This window comes from Thamnophis elegans, chromosome 8 (genome assembly GCF_009769535.1).
Source record: "Thamnophis elegans isolate rThaEle1 chromosome 8, rThaEle1.pri, whole genome shotgun sequence".
In the NCBI taxonomy this organism is placed as follows: domain Eukaryota; kingdom Metazoa; phylum Chordata; class Lepidosauria; order Squamata; family Colubridae; genus Thamnophis; species Thamnophis elegans.
This window is the reverse complement of record NC_045548.1, coordinates 40,315,916-40,343,516: the sequence shown is the minus strand read 5'-3', so window position 1 is coordinate 40,343,516 and position 27,601 is coordinate 40,315,916. Positions and strand designations below refer to the sequence as shown.

The 27,601-nt window shown below is 34.6% G+C and overlaps 2 protein-coding genes across 4 annotated transcripts in view; one reads left to right on the top strand and one right to left on the bottom strand.

Annotated features, from left to right (window-relative positions):
* On the top strand, positions 1-23,118 carry LOC116512260 (kinesin-like protein KIF20A). Its single transcript, XM_032222648.1, has 18 exons — positions 1-2,361; positions 3,250-3,327; positions 4,840-4,959; positions 5,732-5,870; positions 6,535-6,719; positions 9,632-9,710; positions 10,067-10,261; positions 11,145-11,256; positions 11,745-11,816; positions 12,695-12,841; positions 13,886-14,051; positions 14,760-14,936; positions 16,085-16,224; positions 18,205-18,370; positions 18,845-18,950; positions 19,030-19,097; positions 19,884-20,000; positions 20,943-23,118. The coding sequence occupies exons 1-18, from the start codon at positions 2,257-2,259 to the stop codon at positions 21,108-21,110; spliced, it is 2,340 nt and encodes a 779-aa protein (XP_032078539.1). The 5' UTR covers positions 1-2,256; the 3' UTR covers positions 21,111-23,118.
* The window catches only part of LYN (LYN proto-oncogene, Src family tyrosine kinase), a 56,754-nt gene continuing 51,844 nt past the window's right edge, over positions 22,692-27,601 (bottom strand). For all 3 annotated transcript variants that reach the window (XM_032222651.1, XM_032222649.1, XM_032222650.1), the window contains exons 11-13: positions 26,255-26,408; positions 24,840-24,971; positions 22,692-23,753 (exon numbers count right to left, since the gene is read on the bottom strand). In XM_032222651.1, the coding sequence (XP_032078542.1) occupies positions 23,551-23,753; positions 24,840-24,971; positions 26,255-26,408 (489 nt within the window). In that variant the 3' untranslated portion in view covers positions 22,692-23,550. The remainder of the gene's footprint in view (positions 23,754-24,839; positions 24,972-26,254; positions 26,409-27,601) is intronic.

Sequence of the window (27,601 nt, the reverse complement as noted above, 5' to 3'; positions counted from 1 at the left end):
GACGCACCCAGATTTTGAGCCTCTTTCTTTGAGGGAAAAAGGTGCATCTTATACTCCGCAGAGTGCGCATCTGGCACATGCACAAAATTGTGCACGTACTGAACCAGCACTAATGCTGGCAGCAACCCAACCACGCTATAGTCCAAAAGAGTCACCATATAGGCGAGATGTGCAGCATGAAAATTAAATAAAAATAAGAATGCCAAATTCTGTAAATGAATTGTTACATCTGCCAGCACAATTACTAAGCTATTAGATTCTTTCTTCCCCTTTTCTCTTGTGGGGATAGCTGAACCAGGTTGTCTTCTGATAAATAGGTATTTTGTAATACTGTTGTAAATTACTTATGGCAAGTAATTAAGAAATTTGCAAGACCACTTCCCTCCCATACTCTAAACCAGTGTTTCTCAATCTTAACCAATTAAAGATGTATAGAATTCAACTCCCAGATTCCACAGTCAGTCCACACATCTTGAAGTTTCTAAGGTTGAGAAACACTTCTCTAAAAATGTTAAATATATGCACCTGCTCATATTAACCAGAACCACTTTAATGGTTCCTTTGTTCTTTAGAAGTTTACCTGTTCTGAAGGTTCACTGAAACTACTACTTCAATAAAAAAAATATTTGTTTTTCAATAAACATCTATGGACACACAAACTACACCTCTTTGCCAATAACTTCTAAGTATAAATGCTTATATGCAGTATATCCAATATTAACAATCCGATAACAACTTGTTTAGACAAAGGTCTGCTCAATTAAGCTTACAGTCAAGTGTGGCGATTACACAGCTGTCTCCCAGAAGTATCAGTAGGATAAGGGGAGAGCATATAAGCATAAATTTACTTGCTGACTTCTAATTGGTCAGCAGGCACTTCTATAAAACTTGAGTTACACAACTTTTGCTGGGAAACTTGGAGAAAAATAAATAAATCTTTAAATAGAAAGGGAGTACTTCTATGTAACTTCCAGAGAAATCAAAAGAAGGTAAAATATAGTTCAGTATAAAAACAGTAGTTTAAATATACAATGTGCAGAGAAAAAAACAGCCTTATTAATGCTTATTTAGATATTAATGATGCTTATCCTGAAAAGGTTTGTGCCTAATTTGCCTGTGGTGATATACTTTGCTAAGCTATGATTTGTTTAAAGAATGGTTTGTTAAATAACTTACAATAGATAAGTTTATGCAACATATTAACCCATTATCAAACAGTAACTTACAGTGTAATATGTGTGAAAGACCTAAAATAATCTTATATAAAGATTAAGCCTGAAACGAGGAAAATACATAAAATATGTATCTGAACTAAAAATTATAATTAAAAAGTACACTTTCTGAAACATGTTCTCTTAACATATTTACTCTGGTTTCTCTTCAGATCGTATAAATCTTTTGCCTTTTTTTTAAGAATTTGAATCTCTTCGTGTCATAAAAAACAACTACCGTATGGGTTAGTTAGGTTCAGAAGCTCTTATTGACTATCCTTTAGAATTTTACTTGTGGAGAAAGGTTTACTAGTGGTTTATTTGTGGTTTAGTAATAGCCTTACATGTTTTGTATTTTCACAAAACAGTACCAGACTAACATAACTGTTATGTTATTCAAAGAACCATTTCTCTTTAATTAAAAGAAGCTTAAATTCTAGAGATTTCATGGATACAGCTACAGTATTTCATTTTTTACAACATCATGGATGTTCTTAATTGTTGCCTTTATTTATTTATGTATACATATTTTTATGTTACTTCAATTTCCTGCTAGTTCATAGCCCTGATGTTTCCCAATGATCTTCCCTCCAAGCATCTCCAAAATCAACCAACTGAACAAAAATAAAAAGCTCTCAAGTTGAGCAAAACTGCTGACAATTTCCAAGCATTTTGGGTGCATTGTGAACAATACATAAGTGATCTGCCATTTTGCAAGAAATTTGATCAACTTCCTACTCTATTCTGCAAATTTAGGCTCAATCCTAGTTTGTTTCTAACCCAGCCAAGGTCAACTAGCTGCACCCCCTTGCAGTGTCTGCAAGTACTTTTAATTTAGCATTTGTGGAGAATTTTAGATTCACTGGTTTGGATCCTGAATGATTAAGCATATTTGAAATTGAAATCAATGGATCTTTATGATAATTAAAGTTTAGGTTATAATTAGTTGTCTAATAAGTAATACTTGGTTCATAACACTAATGAGAGTTTTTTTGGTTAAAAATGTACAAGCTAGGTTTTTTGTTCTGCTGTCATATAGTGAAGAATGAATTGCCAAGAAAATTATGGAACTGCTTTCACGGGGTGTGGCATGGTAGAAGCAGTATCTCGTGAAGAATTGTCTGAAGCATCTAGTCCTGAAGAAGTGAAGGTAGATGACTTTCTGTTTAACCACTAAGGATACTTGTCTAGATTTATGTGGTTTGATGTAATTTACTGTATGTGAATGCTAAATTCTTTAACCCTCAAGTCTATCCCATGAAAAACATTGGAGAAAGCTCCTGTCCCACTGATGAATCTTAAATTATATCAGAAAAGAACCAAGTGGTTATCAAAGTGTTGTTTTTGTTACATGGTTGCTTCTCACAGTGATTGAAAACACAATCTAAGGGAAATGAAATAAAATTAAGATGAGCAGCAATGTACTATGCTACCAGATTAATGGACCTAAATAATAAAACTACTAATATTACCAACTGAAACTATGTGGCGTGATTTATGGGTGGTGTGAAGAAATAGTTTACTGATTTATAATTTGTTGTATAAACTACAAGTAGTTGCATTCACAGCACAGGCTATGTCATAGACTCTGGTTTACAAACTACAACAGTAGTTTATAAATCTAATCTCATTATGGCATATTATGCTTTGAACCCTTACACAGTTTGCTCCCTTAAAACCAGAAATATTTTTCACCCCATCCCCATAGTTAAGTCATGAGCATGCACAGCAGTGGTGGGTTACTAATTTTTTTACTACCGGTTTGGGCATGCTCCCACGCATGGGCAGAAGCATCCAGGCGGGTGGGCAGAACCTCCCACCACCATCACTCCCGGTTTGCTGGATCCGGGCCGAACTGGCAGCAACCCATGTCTGATGCACAGAGCTGGTTTTACGAAAAAGTAATGTTTGAAAGAAGTAAATTTTTAGGCACAAAAGTAAAATTGAGGCAAGTTAGAAAGTAAATGGTAGGATATTCAAGACTACTAATTCTACAGGAAAAAATAGACATTATATATTTATTAATTTTTTCTTTAAGGAACTATATCAGCCCCTGAAAGTTTACTTGAGAGTTCGGCCCTTCTCAAAGACAGAGCTTGAAAATAATGAAAACCAGGTATGTTATACATCATTTTGAACATTCAGAACAAGTAATCTAAAAATGATGTTTTCACTATTTTTGTTTCTTAACAAGCTCTTAGATTGTTTTTCATCATCATTGTCTAAGTATAACCCATACTAGAATGTGCTATTGATTTGCTTATGATTGTCTTAATAATGGTTTTGTCATTAATGAAAATGTGTCTCTTTCAGTGTATTTCTACTTGATTTCTGAAATTATTGCTGTAGACCTGTTACTATGGTTACAGAGGGTCCTCATTTAACGACCACTTGTTCAGTGTTTATTTGAAGCTACCACGGCACTGAATGACATTTATGACTGGTCCTGTTGCAGTCATTACAGTGTATTTACAGTCATATGATCTCAATTCAGGCAATTGGGGCATCACACATATATGATTGCCATTAGTAAGGTTTACTGCTGACTTCTGATAGAAAAAGTCAGTGGGCAAACCAGCAGTTGGCAGCAAATGGCAATCATGTGACATCAGGCCTAACAATTGTGCAATTTTTTTTTTAATGACAGAAACCAGAACTGACAGTTGTTGGAAGCCAGTGTGGTCATGTTACATCATGCTACCTAGCAATAGAGTTGCTTCTCCCAACTATTCTTTTAGTCTATACAGGGATAGCAACCATTTGTTTTAGCAAGAGCTCTTCAGCTAGGAAATATTTTTGGTATAGATTTTCATTTTATGCATTTAAAAGTATTTTACTTTTGATTTGTTTCTCCCATTATACTTTTAAATAGTTTGATTTCTGCATAAGACTTTGCTATTTTTTATATATTTTATATATTTTTAGAGCCGAGGTGGCGCAGTGGTTAAATGCAGCACTGCAGGCTACTTCAGCTGACTGCAGTTCTGCAGTTCGGCTGTTCAAATCTCACCGGCTCAAGGTTGACTCAGCCTTCCATCCTTTCGAGGTGGGTAAAATGAGGACCCGGATTGTTGGGGGCGATATGCTGACTCTGTAAACCGCTTAGAGAGGGCTGAAAGCCCTATGAAGCGGTATATAAGTCTAACTGCTATTGCTATTGCTATATTGATTGTAGATTAGGTTATGCTTTAATTGAACAGCATTATGAGATATTTTAGCTAGAGGATAACTAATTCATTTTTAAAATAACCATACAAATAAACTACTGTGTAAGTTTAAAATGCACAATACAGCATAATATTTAGATCCTAAAATCTAAATATGTTGGTTCTTCTACCTGAATTTGTGTCAGACAATAGCTTCTCCTGATACAGAACATTTTAACAACTTTAGCAATGTTAAGATGTATGGAATCAACTCCCAGAATTCCCCAATCAACATAGTTACAGTTGTCGATGTTTGAAAAAGACTGCTGTAGAATATCTTCTGCTATTTCTACAACTGTGGGCTCCATCGAGTTGTTATGAAAACTAAATGGATAATACAAGTGGTTTGCATATACTGCATATCTTGGATATTGTGTCCTCATTTAATTTGTAAAGTATATTAAAAAGCTTTTTGTATTAAGGACTGTTTAATTATTGAAAATCAAGAGACAATAACACTTCAGACTCCAAAAGAATTGGCGCAAATAAAGAATAATGAAAAGAAGATTGGACAATCTGCACATCAATTCACCTTCACAAAGGTAAGTTGTCCCACTTTCCTTCCATGCCCCAAATTTCAGAGTTTAAAACACAGGTAAATTAGTGTCAAAATATTATTTTTTGCTTAATAATTTGTAAAAAAATGCCATCTTAAATATACAAATATACAATTTTATACAGTATATAATTAAGCACAAATTAGTTTTCAATAGTAAACAAGTAACCAACAATATTATCTTAAGGAATACACTGCAACCCTTTGATTTCAGTGGAATTGAAGCTTTCAAAATCAGACGGACTGCTACATCCTCTGGTCCAATCTAATATCACATAAAAACTATATAAACCTAACTGCAGTTCCTGGAGAGGCCAATTTAGGTCAGAACTATAATACTTGAATTTTAGGGTTAACCTTTTTAAAGCTAAAATAATTTATTTTCTATAAGTGCTATTTTGAGTGGAAAATCCAACAGGCACTTTGCTGCTTCATGAGTTCAATAATCTAGACAATTTTTTTCTCATTACATTTTTTTTCATCACATAGTCAATATTAACAAGGGAAATTTATATTTAATATTCATATACCATAGTTATGTTAGATAAATTACGTTCTGAAGCCATCTTTTTCTTGTGGTTTCAAAAATGGAAAACTTGATGAAAAAAGATGAAAAAAATATAATAGAAGTGTTTTTGGAACAATCTGAACATTCCTAAAAAAGTAAAAGTAAAAAAAATCGTTGTAAAGATTGTTTGTGAAGCTCTGATGCATCTTGTTTAATTTGTCTCTGAAAATATCTTCTATTTTCTGTATAGGTTTTTGGACCAGATACAACGCAAAATGAATTTTTTGAAGGCACAATGAAAGATATTGTAAACGCTTACCTTGACGGAAGAAATGGCCTTGTTTTTACTTATGGCGTCACTAATGCAGGCAAAAGTTTCACTGTCCAAGGTATAATCTGAGGTTCAAAATTCAGAACATCTTCTAATTTTACAGCATGAAAGTGTTGGAAAAAAATGTCCTGGGTTCAGTTCCAGGTGGGGAAAAAGACACTGGAAACATGGACGCTGATTGGAAAGATGGTTTAATGGTGGACAGGATCACATGGCTTGAGCTCCTGAACAGAAAAGGGGATCACATGGTTTAAGATGTTTGGTGAAGAAGAAAAAAGAGTGAGATGCTAGAAGTTCCTGGTTTTATGCCATCTCTGGTCTTTGATCTTGATCTTGTATTCTGATTGGTTGTTAGACTCCCATGGGGCCATCTCTCTAGGCTGTCTTGAGTCCAGGTTTGGTTGAGCATTACTTCTTCCCAGGTGCCCTGTAGTAAGATGTGTAAAGGGTTAATACTATCATGCCTTAATGCCATCACCCTGGCGCTAAAGGGGCAGATCTTTGTTATGCAGAATGGACTGACCCAGGCTTTTTAAATGGCCCATTGACAAAGGTGGGAGCTATTCAGGGTGAGTCTTCTACCTGCCTAAAAACAAATTTCTCCATTTCTGATTCACAGACATATAGTATTCTGCCTTTTCAATGTTTCCAAAGATATTTCATTTTTCTAGGAGAGAGTTTTAACTTCCTACAAAAGGAAACAAAGTTAATTATACCCTTAGGTTGTCCAAAAGATGGTGGCATTCTTCCTCGCTCCCTTGATATGATCTTTAATCATATAAAAGGAAGACAGTATTCAAAGATGAATTTAAAACCTTGCTTCAGTAATCTTACCAAGATGCTAAATGACATGCAAGTTAAGCAAGAAGAATCCATTAAAGCTGCACTTCTTTTTTCTTTGAAAGAGGTAAGTGAGCCAATATGTTTGGTATTATCATATGTTCAAAGACATATAAGGCTTCATAGAAAAAATTCCACATAATCCTAACTAGAATTTTCTATGTAATTCATTGTGTTTCTTATTTAGCTATGTGTATATGTCAGTGTATAACCAAGTCAATTAAATATACCTAGAGAAAGACTTTAAGAGCGAAATAACAAAGCTAATTAAAGAAATTATCCTCTGTGGTAGAAAGCTCACATTTTTGAGCTTTCTGTCCTAAAGCAAAAAGAAACTTACCTGCTCTTCCTGTAGAAAGCAGGGTGAAGGAGAAAGACCAAGAATATAATGCCTTGGTAAGGCCACACTTGGAATACTGAATCCAATTTTGGTCGCCACAATGTTAAAAAGACATTGAGACTCTAGAATTAGTGCAGAGAAGAGCAACAAAGATGATTAGGGGACTGGAGACTAAAACATATGAAGAACGGTTGCAGGAATTGGGTATATGCCTAGTTTAATGAAAAGAAGGGCTATGAGAGACATGATAGCAGTGTTCCGATATATCAGGGTTTGCCACAAAGAAGAAGGAGTCAAAGTATTCTCCAAAGCAGCTGAGCGCAGGACAAGAAGCAATGGGTGGAAGCTAATCAAAGGAGAGAAGCACTTTAGAACTAAGGAGAAATTTCCTGACAGTTAGAACAATTAATCAGTGCAACAACCTGTCTCCAGAAGTTGTGAATGCTCCAACACTGAATGTTTTTAAGAAGAGATAGGATAACCATTTGTCTGAAGTGGTGTAGGGTTTCCTGATTAAGCAGGGGGTTGGACTAGAAGACCTCCAAGGTTTCTTCCAATGCTGTTATTCTATTATTCTTCAACTTAGGATCAAGCAGTGCAGCCACAAAGGAACAAAGAAGAATTTCATTTTTTGCTATTTCTTCTATTGTTCATGGTTGTCAATAGAAAAGAAGATGTAAAGTTGATATATTGGAATTGCATTTTCAGTAAGCTAGACATCCCTGGAAATTCCATATTCCATGCAGTGTTTATGATGAACAAGGATTATTAGCAAGAAGAATAAAGAAATGGTGTAAGTCCTTTAAGCCAAATGAACCCACCATTTCTTTTTTCTAGTATAGGGGCCGGTTATCTTTTTTCTTTGTTAGAATTTGAGTCTGGAATTAAGTCCACAAGCAATTAGAAAATTTATTGAGTGCTGTTTTCTATACAGAACAAAAATGGTAGAAAGAGTTGAGCAAATCCATGGATGTACTCTTTAAACTGAAAGTTGATTCCTGCTATTATTGAACTTATAGTTCATTCTTTCACCAAGGATACACAAGGTTAATTACTGGCGAAAATTAAATATAAAAATAAAAAAAATAGATAAAACAATAGCTTAAACAATTCCTAAAGCTAGACTGAAACTATTCAGATCTGTACCTATTTTTGCTTTAAGGAGGATGCATGAAATAATATTTTTAATTCTCATTTTGGTGCTCCAATATGCAGCTCAAGTATTTCGTTATACAAGTAGTCCTTGACTTACAAACAGTTCATTTAGTGACCATTCAAAGCAGTGGTGGGTTTCAATTTTTTTTAGAACCCCTTCTGTGTGGGAGTGGCTTGCCAGCCATGTGACCGGGTGGGAGTGGCTTGCCAGCCATGTGACTGGGTGGGAGTGGCTTGCCAGCCATGTGACTGGGTGGGCGTGGCCAACTTGTAAAATGTGGTGAAACAACGCTCTTGCTTAGCATCCAAAATGTTGGTTCAGAAACTCTGGCATTTGAAGCAAGCAAGTCTTAAAGCTGTCAAGTTACAAGACCCTTGCACTCCTAATCCTTTAGAAAAAAAACCACAGGGGTGTTCAAACTTGACAGCTTTAAGACTTGTGGACTTCAACTCCCAGAATTCCTCCTCTCTCTCTTCATCTTGATGATGTGTGGACGGGCAGGGGGAGGGAACTGGAACCGGTTCTAAACAGCACTGTAGATTTGTGGAACCTCTTCTATAGAAGAGGTTAGAACTGGCAGGAACCCTCCCCTGGTTCAAAGGTACAATGGCACTGAAAAAAGTGACTTTTGACTGTTTTTCACACTTACGACTATTGCAGCATTCCTATGGTCACATGATCAAAATTCAGATGCTTGGTGAAGGGTTCATATTTATGATGGTTGCAGAGTTCTGGGATCATGTGATTACCTTTTGAGACCTTGTGACATACAAAGTCAATAGGGAATCCAGATTCACTTCACAACCATGTTACTAACTTAACAAGTGCAATGATTTACTTAACAACCGTGGCAAGAAAAGTTGTAAAATGTGGCTCATGTGGTCATAACTCAAGGATTACCTGTATTTTACTTTTCAATTAGTTGAAATGCTTTCCAGAAGCTGCTGAAATATGTTAAGACATCCAGCTCCAAGTATATACCGTAATTGGGTCTCAAAAGTTTATCACAGGAGAATTGCTTGTTTTAAAATAGCCACATATTTAAAAATAAAGATTAAAACCTTGCAGGATTGCTTACAAAACTATGTACAGATTATATGAATAATAGAATAAAAATACATTAATAATACACAGCATTAAAAATAATACACAGCATTAAAATAATATATTAAAAATATAATACACAGCATTAAAATAATATATTAAATATATAATACACAGCATTAAAATACAGCATTAAAATAGAATGGCAAAACATGTTAATATGTTAATCTCTGGGAAATCTTGACAGTCTTTAGTGTTCTCAGAAAAACATATATGTGAAGTTTTGGGAAATATGCATTTTAATGCTAGATTTATTAGAAGCTATAATAGTTATTTTTTTAAAAAAAATGATAGAATGTGTTGGGCATTTTAATTTAAAAAAAACAAATTCAAATTACTTAAGAATAAAATATAATTAATCTATATAATATTTTTTAAGGAAACTGAAAATATTTGGAAACCTTCAGATTCAACGTCATGTAGCTGTAACTCACCAAACCTTCCTTTGGACCAGTTAGGTAAAATAAATAATGAATATTCTTTCTTTCTTTCTTTCTTTCTTTCTTCCTTCCTTCCTTCCTTCCTTCCTTCCTTCCTTCCTTTCTGCCCCCTCCCTCCTCCCCTCTCTCTCACACACATACATCTTGTTAGGATAATGTGAAAAAGTGAAATGCCCAGTAAAGAAAGAGATATAACATGTAGAAATTTTGTGTAATAATATGGAATATGTCAAAACAAAGCTGTCTCTTTTCCACCAATTCTTCAAAGCCAAGATTCTGAAGCATCGTTGGGCAAATTAGGACTTTAATACTAGCATTTAACAAGGATAATAATGTATCTGTATATATGAATAAAATGCCATTTTTGTAAACAGATTACAAGCCTGAATTTGTAAAATCAGAAGCTTATACCATTGGTCAGAAAAACTTGGCATCACTTTGGGTTTCCTTCTTTGAAATTTATAATGAATATATTTATGACTTGCTGGACTTACTACCAGTCTTGAAAAATCAGAAGCGCAAAGTTTTAAGAATCTGTGAGGATCAAGGAGGAAACTTTTACATTAAAGGTAACACTGCCACTTTGTTCTTACACATTTAGGTAGACAATTACTGGAACTAAGATTCAATGATTATTTTGGTAGCCCTGTTGTTGGTTCTTGGGACATTGTCCAGCACTAAATGCATAAACAATTTTTGCGATAACAGATGGAATCTATTTCTCCTCATAGGCAATTCAGAAAATGCTTATTGCAGTAAACAAATGCTTAGTTTCATATAAAGTTTGTTATTTTTTCAAAAGCAAGTAACTTAGTTTAAGTCTCTTATTTAATGAAAATCCTTTTTCATAATAGAAGATGATACCTGTATTAACTTCTGTTGGTTTCCAAGTTACAACTTGGGCAAGAGTGCATAGTAAATTGGTTGTTCTATAACCTATAAAACAAGGTTATATTTTTTTAATCTTAACATCAGCGTTATTGAAAATGTAGGCTTCTTGTTAGGTATATGTAACTCAAGCCAGAATTCAAATATTATTTTATAAATAGAAATCTATGTCACAAAAATTAGGGTGAAATTTCAGCTCAAAAACAGTGGGACAACTCTGGGCAATAAAAGGTGCCTTTTATACTGGTCTTGAGTCAAGACTTCGTGAGAAGTCGAAACACTATCTTAGGTTATCACTTTATTCTCTTTTATTCATCTTGTGTCATCTTTTTATTCTGTTTAAGGCCCTGAGAATTGTTTTCTGGGCACAAGAAAGAAACGTATGTCCATTTTCTTATCCATCATGTTCAAAAGCAGGGTTAGTTTGAACTCAGCAGGAATACTTTCTGAATAGTCATATACAGGAATGCACTGCAAAGAAGCAACAAGTTGTTATATCTGCACAGTGAATAAACAGAGCTATAGTTTCATTTTTAATGTATGCTAATGTTATATTCTTCCCAGATTTAAAATGGGTCAATATATCAGATTCAGAAGAGGCTTGTAAAATACTTAAAATAGGAAATAAGAATAGAAGTTTGGCAAGCACCAAGATGAACCAGCAATCCAGTCGAAGGTTTGCTTCCTTTAATTTAATTTTACTCTTCCTTCTTGAGCTAATGACATAGAATGCAAAGTATAATAAATGGTATGATGGAAAAGGAATAAAGGAAGTATTTACACAAGACTGACTACAGCTTACACAATAGAACTGCAAAAGAAAAGAAAAGAAATTCTTCCACCCACATTTGTTGGCAGATTTCAGTTTTCTTCTAGCATTGTGAAATGTTACAAAGTGGTATCAACAGTTCACATGATCATGATTATATCTCTCTCTTAATTCAGCCTAGGACTGTGTTGGCTTTTTTGGCAGCTGCAGCAAATTGTTGGCTCATATTTAAGTGACTGTCTACTAGGACAAGCCACTAGTTTATTAGAACAGTTTACTAGTTTACTCAAATGCTTTTTCAAACTGATAATAGTTATGCTATTCATATGCCACAGTGAAATATTAAAATGTTCAACAAAGATTAGAACATAACATTTCTGGGATTTTTTTCCTAGTCACAGTATATTTTCTATTCGACTCCTCAGTTTGAGTGATGAAGATGTGCCACGTACTCTTGGAATCTCTGAGTAAGTGCCACTTCACTAATGATAGAATACAGTAATGCAGATTAATTGATTGAATGTGTTGGTATGATGTCAAACTTCCAAGACTTACAGCAGCTAACAACACTAAAACCATGCAAGATGTATAATTAAAACATCCATGGTGAATAATTTACAATATTTAAAAATATACAACAACCAAAAAAGCATACATATCGTAGAAATATTTGAGAATATCCCATTAGCCCCAAACTTCCCATCAGAAGAGCTTTGTTTTAAGTAAATTCTGCAAAGCAATCAAAGAAAGAATTGGCCTTACTTTCAAATTGGCCTTACTTTCAAACAAAGATAGGTTCAAAGTATAGGGCCAAAAGAGGGGGAAAAAATCCTGGCCTCAGCCACCCTCACCTCATCAAAATATAATGATACCAGTAGTTTTTCTCAGGAAAAATGTATCTGACAGTTTGCATCTAGTTGGAAAAGGCCCTCTTGCTGGTATTTAAATTTAAGTGTTACAAAGCCTTAATAGATTAAAATCATCACTTTTGATTGTACCTAAAGAGCTTACTGGCAGCCAATGCAAGACTCTCAGTACAGCTTTTAGAAGCTGATAGTAGCAGGCACCTACCGATGACCAGAGTGCTGCATTTAAACTCCAATGCAGTTTCTGGATGGTCTTCGAAGGCAATTTCATATAGATTGCATTGCAGTTGTTCCCAATAAGTAGTAATAAGGCCATTAATCACTATGTCCATATATTTGTTTGTTACAGAATTGTAGTATAATAGTTCAGAGTGAGCTCATTTTCATAATTATAGTTATCTTAATGAAAACAGTTGCTTTCATTCACTTCAACTAGTGTAAGATTTTAAAAAATCAGATGGATATCTTGATTTGTACAGACTTTCCTTCTGTGACTTGGCTGGTTCAGAAAGATGCCATAAAGCTCAAACCTTTGGAGACAGACTGAAAGAAGCTGGCAATATTAATAATTCTCTTCTTATTCTTGGGAAATGCATTGCAGCTCTGAAACAAAATCAAAATTCAAAGTAAGTAACTTAGATAAAGCTTGGTACAACTTCAATTTAAAACTGTTTAGAATAGAATAGAATTCTTTATTGACCAAGTGTGATTGGACACACAAGGAATTTGTCTTGGTGCATATGCTCTCAGTGTACATAAAAGAAAAGATATATTCGTCAAGAATCATAAGGTACAACACTTAATGATAGTCATAGGGTGCAAATAAGCAATCAAATCATACTAGGAAACAATATAAATTCTAAGAATACAAGCAACAAAGTTACAGCCATACAGTCATAAATGGGAGGAGATGGGTGATAGGAACGATGAAAAGATTAATAGTAGTGCAGACTTAGTAAATAGTTTAACAGTGTTAAACTATCAAAACTATTTAATTTAGTGTTAATTTATTTGTTTAGCAGAGTGATGGCGTTTGGAAAAAACAGTTCTTATGTCTAGTTGTTCTGGTGTGCAGTGCCCTATAGCATCGTTTTGAGGGTAGCAGTTAAAACAGTTTATGTCCAGAGGGGTCTTAAATATGTGAGGGGTCATAAATATTTTCACAGCCCGATTTTAGACTCATATAGATCCTCAATGGAAGGCAGGTTGGTAGTAATTGGGTTTTTTTTTGAAGTTCTAATTATCCTTTGAAGTCTGTGTCTGTCTTGTTGGGTTGCAGAACCAAACCGAAACAGTTATGGAGGTGCAGATGACAGTCTCAATAATTCCTTTGTAGAACTGTATCAGCAGCTCCTTGGGCAGTTTGAGCTTTCTGAGTTGGCTCAGAAAGAACATTGTTTGTTGTGCTTTAATACATTAATAACTTCTAATAGTATGAAAGGGTATTTATGGTTTCTTTTAAAATAATCTGTAATCATAGCATGACACAATGTTTACTGCAGCAAGTAACAAAAAATTGTTATGTTTGCCAGGATCATTTCTCAAAGACCACACTTTTTAATTGCTATACAAAAATTGTTTATCCGCTCTTTTTCTCTGACCTTTACATTCTTGGATTTTGCAAATTATCCTGATTCTGAAATTAACATTTATATAATTTTTTCTCCAAGATTAAGGCCAAGTTATATTCCTTTCCGAGAGAGTAAACTGACCCGCCTCTTCCAACCATTCTTCTGTGGTAAAGGCAAAGCCTGCATGATTGTCAACGTTAGTCAATGTGCTTCCACATATGATGAAACACTTCATGTAATGAAGTTTTCTGCTGTAGCAAAACAAGTAAGAAAGATGCTATGTCCTTCACAATACAGTGAGCATATCACATACCTTATGCTACCACTTTTGCCATAGTGATTGATTTGTTTTCTTTGTCAGCTTATCTTCTTTGAACTGAAAAGATGACTTTACTCCTTCCTTCTTTGATGCTTAAAATGAATCTGCACTACACACTATGCACTGAACTGCTTTTTGTGTGAGAACAATAGTATTCAATTGTTGAAGCTGCTGTTAGGGATTTTTCCAATATAAAGGTGTGACGTTTATAGATTCTCAAATGTTGAGGTCCAGTTCCCTCAAGCCTTAGATTGCCTGTCCAATTTCCAAATAGGGTGGAACATACATTACTTCATCCTATGTGTCAGAATAGAAAATTATACATTTGTGTTTAAAGTTTAATTTTGAATGATAGAGTACATGGATTTATTCTGTGAAGGGTATTTACTGCTGAAAGTACTAAAGCTAGTTAAAAAAACCTATCAAGAGGTAGTAACAATAGCTAGAGGTATCTATTTTATACTAGCAGAATCTCCAGTCTCCCATCATTAAATTAGCTCCTGATGATGAACTAAAAGTTTTTTCCCTTAAGTTAATAAATTTCTCTGATAGTTTTCCAAAGAAAGTAAGCAAACAACAAAATTAAATTAAAACAATGATCTTATCATTTTAACCAATTTTATAATGTGTTTTGTGTGTGTTTGTGTGCTTTAGGTCATTCCAACATTTCAACACAAACTCTTTGATTATTTTCCTCCGAAGTATAGCAGGAGAGAAGATAAACCTACAGTGCATTTTGATGACATATCAATTGAGCAATTTCCTACCTATGCTGACATTCCCTCTTCCCCTGAAGATGAGGAAATAGATATTACTATTCTGAGCCATGAGGTAGTCAAAAACCAGTTCTTTACAATACAGAATGTTCAGGAAAAATATAATTGTGTTTTGTTTAACAAAAAAATGTTGTGTAAATTATAGCTGGTTGGAAAACATGTAATTGTAAACCATAAGCTATACTTTGTAAATCCAAAATGGTTGAATTAATGTACCAGATGACTCAAACATATTATGGCATGGTGAAATGAAGGAACTCATAATTTTTCTAACTCAAAGCAGTAGATGTGACTTATGCATGTGCAAAAAGAATCATGACAAGATAAGAACTATGGTTTAAGGACTGGAAACTTTGATAAGTAAACTCAGGCTACATGTTGATTGTGTCATAGGCCTACTAGTGACTTTGTAAAAGTAGAAATGAAGTCAGAAAAAAGCAGGAGATTGATAATATTGCTGTCACTGATTTAGGCCTCATTCCTTTGAAGAACCTGAGTTTTTTTTTTTTTTTTTTTTAAAAACTTTTTTCTATATCTGGGAACCTGTCTACAGAACTACCAATATAATTGAAGAAGAATGCATCTTTTATACAAGCTTGTAATTCAGACTGGATGCATAATGCATATGATAGATTTAGACCTCCTCTCCCATCTGAAATTCAATATCCAGAATAAAGATTTTTTTTAAAAAAAATTCAATTGGTCATCACTACTAGTGAATTTCAGAACCCAAATAAGAACAGCAGGAATTTAAGCATTATGTTCTTGCCTGCAGTTTCATTCTGAAATATCTGCAAACTTACAGTAAAACACAAGTAGTCACTGGTACACTGTATGTTTTTATTCCTGCATTACAATGCTATGTAATATACATTCTTAGTTGAGAAATCACCCTCTGACTTCTGCATGAACAATTATAGCAGGCATATGTTCAGCTACCAATGCAATGGTAATATTTTCCCATTTATTTCAGCAAAAGATGACTTACTTAATTGGGCCAAGTTTTTAATAGAATACATTTTAAAACCAATAGAGCTCATATGTGAAGTACATTGGGGCATTTTTAGTAGTACTCACAACCTGAGATGTCGAAGAATAAGCCTTTTGGCTACTGAACTTCCAATATTAGGTTTGATTTCTTCATGCATGACATATCTTCCATTTTTTTCATGTTTCTATATGTGATTCACGTTGGTACTATAGGATCTCTTGAAAACCACAGAGATGCTAAAGGATAAACTGATTGCAGAGAGGCAGGGCAAATTACTCCTTGAAGTCCAAATACGCAAAGAGATGGCCAAAGCAATGTTTCAGCAGCTTATGGAAACAGAAGAAGCTTGGAGGTATGCCATAGGAAGTTATACTGGTAGGACTGACAAAAGTCATCTGCCTATCCCATTTTAAGAGCAGCCAAATGAATCAGCAGTTGCATAAAAAGATATCCAATTATTAATATGAACTGCAGCAAAGATAGACCGCTGATCTACCTTATTTAATTTTGTGTAGCAGCTTTCTAAGTTACTTTGAAAGAATTAGCTTAAAATTTATTTGCATTTTGTTTTATTAAAATTAAAACTTTGTGGCAATTGTTTACATATTTTTGGGTGCTCCACATCCTTTCCAAGTCTTTTGAACAATTTTATGTTTCAATAATATACAGAAAACTTAGGTAATATTGTGGCGTATATTATGCAATTAGAACTTCTAATTTTGATACATCATTTCATTTCCATATTCTATTCAACTAGCTATCAATAAGGTGATCTGATCTTTAAAAGGCTAATCATTTCCCACACCATTTATGTTTTATGAAATATTATATCGGAAGGAATACTGCTGTTTATGAAAACACTCGTATTCATTGGAAGTATCATTAAACAAAAGACAGAAGTGGATACTGGAAAGCAAAGCATTTTGTGTTTGAGCGAGTTCCTGAAAATGAGAATTATAACAGAAAGGATATTTGTTTACAAGAAATACAAGGACAAGCAATGCTGAGCAGCTAGCTAGATACTGCGCTAGGGAGAGTCCAATAATGTATGCCGGGGAAGAAAACAAGACAGAGAAAAATGATCCCAAATTAACAATAACGTAGACACAGTGCAGGGAGAGTAATAGAGAAAATTCTTAACTCTGTAGCTCAGTATTTGTCAACCTTGGCAACTTTAAGATGTATGGACATCAACTCCCAGAATTTCCTAACTAGCATGGATGGCTGGAGAATTCTGGGAGTTGAAGTTTATGCAAGTTAAAATTGTCAAGGTTGACACTGGTCTAGTTATACTGTATTGTCCTCTTTATGATCAATAAATCATAAGATGCTGAAGAATCCATGTTCTTGGCATTTACATCTTCAACGGAGGGAAGAGAGAGAGAGAAATTCACTAACAGCCCTTGTTAATGGATTTGATGAGTCAAACCAGCCTTACAGTATCTTTTCTGCGGTGTGATTCCAAGTTATTTATGATTTCCCTGTATCAGACGCACAGTACAGTAAGTGTTAAGAAATATCTAGCTAAATAAAAACACTGACAGGCATAATGTTCTAATAGCTGATGATGAAAGCCAGCCAACTTTTGCTAAGCTAAATAACTTTAGATCTTGTTGGATGGAGGAACCACCTGGAAAATCCAAGCTTTCTGGGTAGATTAAAAAATAAGAAATAAAAAATAACAAACCAAGGCTCAGAAAAAGAAGATGGAATGGCAAATAATTTCTGTATGGTGCCTAGAGTGATGCATGAATTGCTTATGTAATTCATCAGGAACTGAATTTAACTTAAAGGTTATTTTTCTTTTTACTTTATGAAGTATTTGAAGCAAAGCTAAAATGGCCTGACAAGGCAAGTGGATTGATAAAGATGATTCTTTCCATTCACTAGTGGGAGAATAAGATAGATGCATTATAGGTCCTTATGGCTCATTGAACTGGCACTGATGAGATAACCTTGTTTAGGTAATAAAATGTCTGTAAGAAAACAACAAAACTCAGAAAGCACCAAAGGCCCCTCATTTCAACCCTGAACTACAAATATTCTCCTTCATAGTTGCATTATATGAGAAGTGGAATATAGTTGAATATGAACATGCACCTCTTGTATTAAGCTTACATCTGTACCCTGATCCAGATATGTAAAGTTCTGAGCAAGCTCATATGTAAAAGGAAATGCCAAAAAGCTGGTATCTGAAACTAGTTAGCATTATATTGATCATTCTCAATGGTTACTAGTTGAAATCAAGGTAACTGATCAAGGAATTGAATATAGCAATAATTAAATGCTAAAAAGTTCTCTGTGTTCTTGTTGTTGCACCTTGTTGATTCAGTAAACGCTTAGAAGACTTGAAAGAAAGTTATGAAGAGAAACTGGAGAATAAATTTGTAATGTATAAAGATGCCATAAAGAAGCACGCATATACATGTGCAATGGACCAAGTTGAAGAACGCTATGTTCCAATAGAAGAATTCATAGCTGAACAAGAAAAGGTTCAGGTACGCCTGGATTTAACCTATTGTAGATTTTGGCATTTTTGTATAGCTATCTCCATAAATTCTATTCCCAAGTATAGTTGGTAAATGTAAAACATGAAAATATATCTCAGAGTACACTGAATGACTTGTTTGTTGATTAGTCACATTTGTCATGTTTACAAGGCCACTTAACTTCATGAAATCTCTGCTTACACAAGCAGAAGTATAAAAAAACTGTCAGAAATAAAATTATTTACAAATTCAATACTGATAAGTCAAAACAGAAACAAGCATGAAGCATAAATTGTTTCTTGTGCCTTTTGATTTTGTGCTTTTTGTACATTTTGATTAAGGAAATAAGTTTGAATTATCATTTAAATCCATAAAATTTGGATGAAGGACAAAAAAGAATCATGTTAAACCAACATTCAAAATAATTCTAAAACTCTGTGATTTGTATGAAGCCCTAAACTATTATAGAATATTATTGCTCAGGAAAGAGATATGAAAATACTAGAGCTGAAACTAAAACTTGGAGAACAAAATAACCTGCCTTCGGAAATTCCCTGTTCAGACTCTACAGCATGGAAGATGAATCTAGGTAAGAAGTCTGTGTCCTAAGCTTGTCTACATTTTAGAATGTGGGCCAGTATTCTTATCCTTTTGTTTGGTGTTCACAGATGCTCAATGCAGAAAGATGGAAGAAACTTCAGGTGCTTTACAGAAGCCGTGTAAAGAGAGAGATGAGGTAACTTTGTTGTTTATTATAAATAATAATTTGGAATTTAAAATGTGCATTATCTTAATCATTCTCTATATGGATTAAAATATAACATGCAATTGTAAAAATATTGAAAAGAAAAAATAGAAAAACAATTAAATTGATACATAGTTCTGATAAAAAATATTTAAAAACACAATTTCAGTGTAATTTTAGTATTATTAAACACATTTCCATATCTTGAAAGATAAGACAAGTCACCTTGAACATTGAGTGTGTCATGAACATATGAAATGATTGCAAGGGTGTGTAAAATTAACTATGGATCTTGGCCCAGTGCATGACAGCAACCTTTCTAGTGTTGTTTGGTGTGAGGATGAAGTGAATTGGCTCACTGCACATAGACTTTACATATTATACTTTTGCTATTCATTGAAGCTCCAGCTTCAATCACAAAACTAATTGTTGGTTCAAGATCAAAGGTATCAAACTTGATTTCATTGAGGGCCACATCAGGGTTGGGTTTGACCTCAGGAGGATGGTGTAGGGGTGGCCGTGGCCAACTCAACATCAAACGTATCTTTTGAAGTAAGTTTTAACTAAAATTCTTAACTAAAGAACTGTAAATTTCCTTTTCCAACTGGCTTTTTTCCTGGTGGATTGCATATGATTCCAACATATTAGAATGTTATATTTCTAACATATCCAGATTTTATAAAACATTTAATAGTTTCATGTAGCATGATGAAAGACCATAAGTTGGCAGTTGATGATAGCATCATTCTCCATACTTTCAAACACTTTGTTTTGCAGTTAATAAAATCATTGAAATGGAAAATTCATAAGTTATACGAAATGTTGCAAGATGCCAAAGAAGAATATAGAAAAATAGTTGAGAACACTACATTAAAGCAGATGATAAGTCTTAAGGTTGGTCACATATCTGTTTAATATGTATTTAGAGCTATGTGTTCTGCTGCAAGACTCAAAATAATATGCCAAGATATGCTTTCCAAAAGCTGGAAAGCTTTTGGCCTTATTTAAAATCATTTTAGTTTCTTCACTGTTATTTTGCTTTCTCAGTTAAAAAGTAATTGTGAATACAAGTAATTCTTGATTAACAACGCTAATTGAGACTTCATTTTTAAATGACAGGATTGGAAGTCCCAAAATACATGACTGCTTCACTTAGGGCCAGAAGTTCCAGTCCTGGTTGCCATTCTTAAGCAAGGACTGTGTGGGTTGTTAAGTGAGAACCTTATCTTCATGTGACTGCAACTTCCAACTTTTGCCAGCTTCTCCTTAGATTTTTCTTGTGGAAAGCTGTCAAAAAGTCATAAATCACAACCATGATTTATGCTGTGATGTCCATAAGTACAAAACCTAGTCATAACTGCCAGTCATACAGAATCATTTTTAAGTTTGAACAGACACTGAGTGAGTGGTTGTTAAAGACCATTTACAATTTTACTTATTAATTGAATAAGCCTGCCATCTCACTATCCAAGCAACCCCAATATAAGACACTAAATGGAATTTCAGAGTGCAACACACTGTTTAAAGTTACTCTGATATCAATAAATCCTGGTTGTTAATAATATTCTTTTGGAAGTGGCTTTGGTACCTTTTCAGAATCTTAAACAACCATGTGAGATTGACACTCGTAAGTTTTATTTATTTTCCTTCCCTTGATTATATTATACTTAGGTGCTACAATGAGAACAGATAGCAATGTTAGAGTGTCTCTTCCCCATATTTTTAAGGGAAAGAAATTATCTATTCAGTTAGGATGTGCAGTTTCGGAAGAAGCTAGGGCAGTACGATTAAAAAGACAATGTTCTAATTCTATTTAAACACATCTTGCTTTCATAGGACCAGGAAACCATTGGCTTTCAAAATAGGAATAAATGTGACCATGAACCTGAAGCCACATTATCTCATCTACAAGAAGAATTAAAAGAAAGCAAAGGTCCAATAAGTACAGAAAGTATTAAACAACATAAATCCAAAAAGGGATTCTTTGCAAGCCTTAATCATTAGTAACAGATGTTCCAAGTAAAATCTACAAAAACCTGAAAACTCACTTTCTGCATCACTCAGATTGATGTCAGTGGCACATAAAATGAAATAACAATACTAATCAAGGCATACTGGACAAAAATTTATAAAATTGGAAACCATAGGGATATAAATTTAATCTGAAAGGGAAAAAAATGTCCTGTATTTTGTTCATGGTAATATTGGCATAAAAGAGTTCATTTGAAACAAATTGCAATTTTTATCTTGGTGCTACATTTGCCATCTTCCTGATGGTGGGATTACAACCCACAGAATTTGTTGTGGTGTCAGGAAGAGCTACCAACAGATCTTGTAGACATTAGATGAGGGAAGCATGCTAAATAATATTTACATTAGGAATGCTATGGCTTGTTCTAAAATTCCTTCATTTCGTTTTCCTCATTTGTAAACTTTTTTTTTTAATTGTTGCAACAGTGCATTAATATTTAGATCTTGACATTCACATACTTTAGGCTTATAAGCATTGTGAAAATGTGTAGAAAGCTTACCTCTGCTCTTTTGCTCCCCAGGAATTCAGCCAGGACAACAATTTTAATAATTGATATATTGTTTATATTTTGATACTATGACTAATTGTTTGACACCAATAAACTATCTTTCTTTTGTACATGTTCATCATCTGTAATGTTTTCCTTCCCATATAAGTGCAAAAAACATATGGAATTCCCAATACATTAAATTTGCATAACTTTATATATTTAATTAGTAAAAGAAGAGATATTTTGCAGAGGTTAAGCTGTCAGAAGTACATGGGTATGTTGAGTGAGATGCTTTCATTCTATGCAGTTATTTGTCAAAAATCCAAATTGGTTTCTAGAAAAATCTGTATTTATTGCCCATAGTAGAATGTATTTTAAAAATTCCAAGGAAAGGAACAAGTACTATAAGAGCTAGAAAAAACATTTTATGGAAATATTTATTTTATAATTTAATAAATAGATGTAACTGAAAATATCTTATAAGGATTCAAAGAAGCTACATACATTACAGGAAAAATGGAAACTTGTGGTATTCCAGATATTGCATTTCTAGCATCCTTTATCACTGACTAGCTAGCTAGGACATCTATTTTATGTACTCAAACTCCACTATAATGAATCATATTCTGGAACAGATATGTAAATCCAGGAGAATTAATTTGTTAAAGAAGCTGTCCATTATTGTAATAAGGAATAAGAAATTGACCTTGTATTGGTTCAGATTTTCAATAATGCTTATTTATTAAAATCACAAAAACATTGAAATTATATTTACAAGTTGACAGTCTGATTACCCAGTCTACAAAATAAATTTCTTCATTAAAAGTATATAACAGTATTGACCAGCACTACTGAGCATAGGTTTAATCATTGTATTCCAATAATAATGGAATGGTGGAAAGCATTTCAGAAGATTCACCCAAAACATTGTCCCCCTCATATATAATAAAGGGTGTGTGTGTGTGTGTGTGTGTCTGTGTGTCTGTGTGTGTGTGTGTGTCGGAGTGGATGGGTAGAATTACTAAAATCCTGATGCACACTATTGTGAATTGTCTTTGAAAGACTACCATATTGTTTAATATGAGTTGTGTTCTAGGATTCTTGCTTCTAAATGTATTCAATTATTTTTCACCATATAATTTATGTGTGCCAAAACATACTTCTTTTAGTTGCAATATGCAATTGTATTTTTAAAGCTACACATTTTAGTTGGCTTTTTCCCTAAACACAGTTAATAAAATGACATAAACAGAGTGGGGAAAATTCTGGAATGGGAAATAGCTATTGAATTCCAGAAAACCACAAAAGATTATTCTAAAGTGATATCATTTTCTTCTCATTTCCAGCATATTTTATAGAATCCATTTTTGAAGGATACCTTTAAAGGGAAATTTTCAGCCATGCTTATAGAATAGATTTTTACAAAAACTTTTTTGCAAGGAAATGGTAGAAAGATAAAGGGATTCCCTCAGATCTTTGGCAGCTTTTCAGTAAACAAAATGCAGCACTTCATATAACTTCTAGCTCAGCTGTAAAACAGACTAATATTTTTCCCCAGATGCATGTTGCACAAGGATATTTGGAGTAGCTGTTGCTTGACTTCATGGAGTTTTGATTTTGCACCAGGATTTTATACAGAAGATGATCTTCTATTATATCATAATTCATTTCAACTAGTTGTTTACTTAATATAAATACAAAGAAAGCATCAGTGAAGAAGAAAACAAACTTCCAAGTCTTCAGCAAGATGTTGATAATCTGTCTTACCCACTTGAGCTCTAGCTTTCAATTTTGGGTTCCACAAACAATTAGGGTATTTCAACACACATATGTTTGTAAGTATAAAAGAATTGGCTCAATCACATTGTCTTCTTAAAAAGTTCCTTCCATTTGGAAATAAGAGCAACAATTCTTTTTCCCCCCTACGGTTGCTGCTGATATTGTCCTTCAGTAGCTGTGTAGAAATCATCAAGGACACTCTGTAAATATTCAAATGTTGGTCTCTCTTCTGCTTTATCTTTCCAGCATGTTTTCATAATGTCATAAAGCTCAGAAGGGCAAGATTCCATGCATGGCATGCGATAACCACGTTGAAGGGCTGCCATTACATCAGAATTACTCATACCTGAAACAATTTTTTTTTAAAGTAAAAGTTATTTTTAATATGGTTGGTCTTATATCAAAATGAGAAGAGCTGATTTAGAAAAGGAAAAGATACATTTCTAACATAAAACATGCTTATATCTATTTTATTCATAAAAGGGGCAGGATTTGCTTCCTGGAAAAGTGCAATATTTAGATAAATTTCTTTAACCTAAATAAATTATTTGTGAAAATCATAAAAACCTCAAAACGCAAAAAGGGGCATGTTGTTTTCCAAAAGCCTAATCTGATTCTCATATTTCTAAGCTTTGAAGAAAAAGTATTTCAATTGTATACTCAGTTAACAAGGTTGAAATGCTCCTGGTAACCTGGGAATGAGGAGGAGGACCAAGCCTCAATTGTTTTGGCCTCCGAGTATTGCAATTGGTTCTCCAGTTCAGCAATGGCAATAATGGGCCAAAGCAAACATTTCCACCTTTGCCCACAACAATAGGAGCAATTTATCCAATTATGCAAGAATAATCAGATTTACATTTTCATTGTCTAGGAAAAGATGGAACTAGTGAAGCAACCTAAGTTGTTGAATTTTAGTTACTTAATTGCGTGCTGTACTGGTGCTTTATTATGGCTTGGATAATAAAACATCGTTCCATCTGATGTAGTTGCAGCCATATTTTCCTAGCAACTTTTTTTTAAAATGTAAAGGTAAAGGTTCCCCTTGCACATATGTGCTAGTCGTTCCTGACTCTAGGGGGCGGTGCTCATCTCCATTTCAAAGCCAAAGAGCCAGCGCTGTCTGAAGAGATCTCCATGGTCATGTGCCCAGTACAACTAAACGCTGAAGATGCATGGAACGCTGTTATTCCCACCAAAGGTGGTCCCTATTTTTCTACTTGCATTTTTACATGCTTTCGAACTGCTAGGTTGGCAGAAGCTGGTAAACAAGTAGTGGAAGTTCACTCCGTTACGCAGCACTAGGGATTCGAACTGCTGAGCCACTGCTTCCTCCTACTTCTTCTTTTACGTTTCACAAAATAATTATGTTCAATGCATACCTTTTATATATAGTAGAAAGAAAACAGAACAATACATAGGAAGAAGCACAAACCTGGATAAGGAATTTTTCCAAAAGTAATTATTTCATACAGAAGAACGCCAAAGGACCACACATCTGATTTAATAGTAAAAGAACCATAGTTAATGGCTTCTGGTGCTGTCCATTTGATAGGAAACTTTGCACCTATGGAAGTAAGAATAATTCCATCTAAAATCTAGACATTAAAAAGTTAAAGGTAGTTAAGAAATTGGAAAGGATTGTGAAGTGATGGGGTAATGTCTTCTAGGAAAACATGAAAACTTATTTTCTTCCTCATCCCCTGCCTTACCATAATTATCCTTCATGAACAGAGAACAAGTAGGGAAAACATGCAGTTCATGGCTTCTGGAATTCTTTCTACCCCTTTTCCAAGAGTGGTCATAGAAAGTCTCCATATTGTTTTCTGGGTAATGAAGCAATCTTCTTCCTTCATTTGTGTGACTATGACACAGGAAGTTCAGGTTTGGCTCGCATGCCATAAGCTGGGGAGCACAGGGGGTCATGCGTGGGTATGCCGCACTCATAATGCAATGCACGACCCCACCCAGTGTGCATGTGCGCATGACAGGTGCTCCTCCCATTTTTTGCATGCTTTTTTCGCCCTCCCCAGGCTCCAGAAGCATAATAGGAGTCTGGGAAGGGCAAAAGAAAGCCTCCCCCGCCCTATCGGAGGCCCTCCAGAGCCTTCAGGGACCTCCTGAAGGCTCCGGAGTGCTTAAACTAACCCTATGAGCAAACCGGAAGTCCATTCCTGAACTTCCGGTTTGCCTATAGGGCTGGGGTTTTACGCTCCGGAGGCTTCAGGCAAGCTCCTGAAACCTCTGGAGGGCCTCGGGGGGAGGGGGCTGTTTCCACCCTCCCCAGGCTCCTATAAAGCCTCTGGAGTCTGGGGACGACGAAAAATGGCTTAAAAAAAGGCTGAACTCATGCTTGCTGGCCAGCTGACAGGGCAATGCCTCGCGTGCCCTGACAAATGGTTCCACGTGCCACCTGTGGCACACATGCCTTAGATTCGCCATACCAGGTATATACTCTCTGCTCCGAAGGAGGAAGGGAGCCTTAGAATGGAGGAATTGCCAAAATTCCAAGTTGCTGCCCAAATCTCACTTCCAGAGAAATACATTATATGTCTCCCCAAACCCCCTCCCCACCGGATTGTTTGTCCTATGGAAAATAACACATTATTCAAGATTTTAAATTTAATACATTAAATATATTAAAAGTTCCATTTATTACAATTTACCGATTAGAAACATCTAAGTGACCCCTGGAAAAAAGCCCACTCCATCATTGAATATATTAAAATTAAAAAAACAGTACCAACCTTCCCTGGCTGTGTATTCATTATCTAAGTGACCCCTGGAAAAAAGCCCACTCCATCATTGAATATATTTAAATTAAAATTAAAATTAAAAAACAGTACCAACCTTCCCTGGCTGTGTATTCATTATCTTCAATTACTCTTGCAAGGCCAAAATCAGCAATTTTACACATAAGCGCATCCGAAACTAAAACATTTGCAGCTCTAAGATCCCGATGTATGTAATTTTTTCTTTCAATGTATGCCATCCCTTCTGCAATCTGCAAGAGATAAAAAGGGTTTAATTTTTCTACTGCATTGCTTATACCAGTATGTACAAAAATAGCTAAAAATAACTCATTAACAATAGTTTGTGTTTTATGCCAGTTTTATATACAAGCCTAATATCTCATTTTATTTGCATCTGAAGAACACTTGTTACAATTCTAATCTTTTGTTAAAAAGTGGTGATTGTTTAAGCAATATTTTATAAAATTTGTCTAAAAGTTATATTTGGATCTGTTTCCAACCCAGAGGCCTGTGGCTTAAATACAAGTATGACATTTTCCATTGCTTTCCAAACAATAAAAATAGAGACAAAGCGGATGGCCACTAGTTGTGTCCTATTTAAATAACTAGTATTTAAGTTATATATATATTTAAAAACACATTATTTTAGAAATTGCTTTTCTACAATTTATTATGACTGCACATCTTTAAAGGGCACTTAATTTTATTTATTAATCAGGATTCGTTAGGGTTTCAGCAGACCTTGGACAAATTCTGTCTTTCTGAAAAATGGCCATTTGAAAAAGGCGCCATTTGAACTGGTGAAAAACTTTCAGAAGGTTGGGATAGAACACCAAAGAAATATAAATACAGGTAGCGCTGTATGTATGTCCACAATTGAGACCAACATTTCTGCTGTAACGTGAGACATTTGTTAAGTGAGTTTTGTCACATTTTACGACATTTCTTGCCATAGTGGTTAAGTGAACCACTGCCATTGTTAGTAACATGATTGTTAAGTGAATCTGTTTTTCCCATTGACTTTGCTCTCCAGAAGGTTGCAACAGAGGATCACATGACCCCGGGATAATGCAACAGTCATAAATATGAACCAGTTGCCAAGCATCTGAATTTGATCACGTTACCATGGGTGTGTGGGTGGGTGTGCTACAAAGGTTGTTACTGTGAAAAACAGTTGTACGTCACTTTTTTTCAGTACTCTTCTAACTTTGAATAATCACTTAATGAAGTGTTCTAAATCAAGGACAATCTGTACTTCCTTTATGCCTGCACTCTTTCTAGCCCATATACACTATATTGCCAAAAGTATTCGCTCACCTGCCTTTACTCGCATTTGAACTTACTGTAAGTGACCTTCCATTCCTAATCCATAGGGTTCAATATGATGTCAGACTACCCTTTGCAGCTATAATAGCTTCAAGTCTTCTGGGAAGGCTGTCCACAA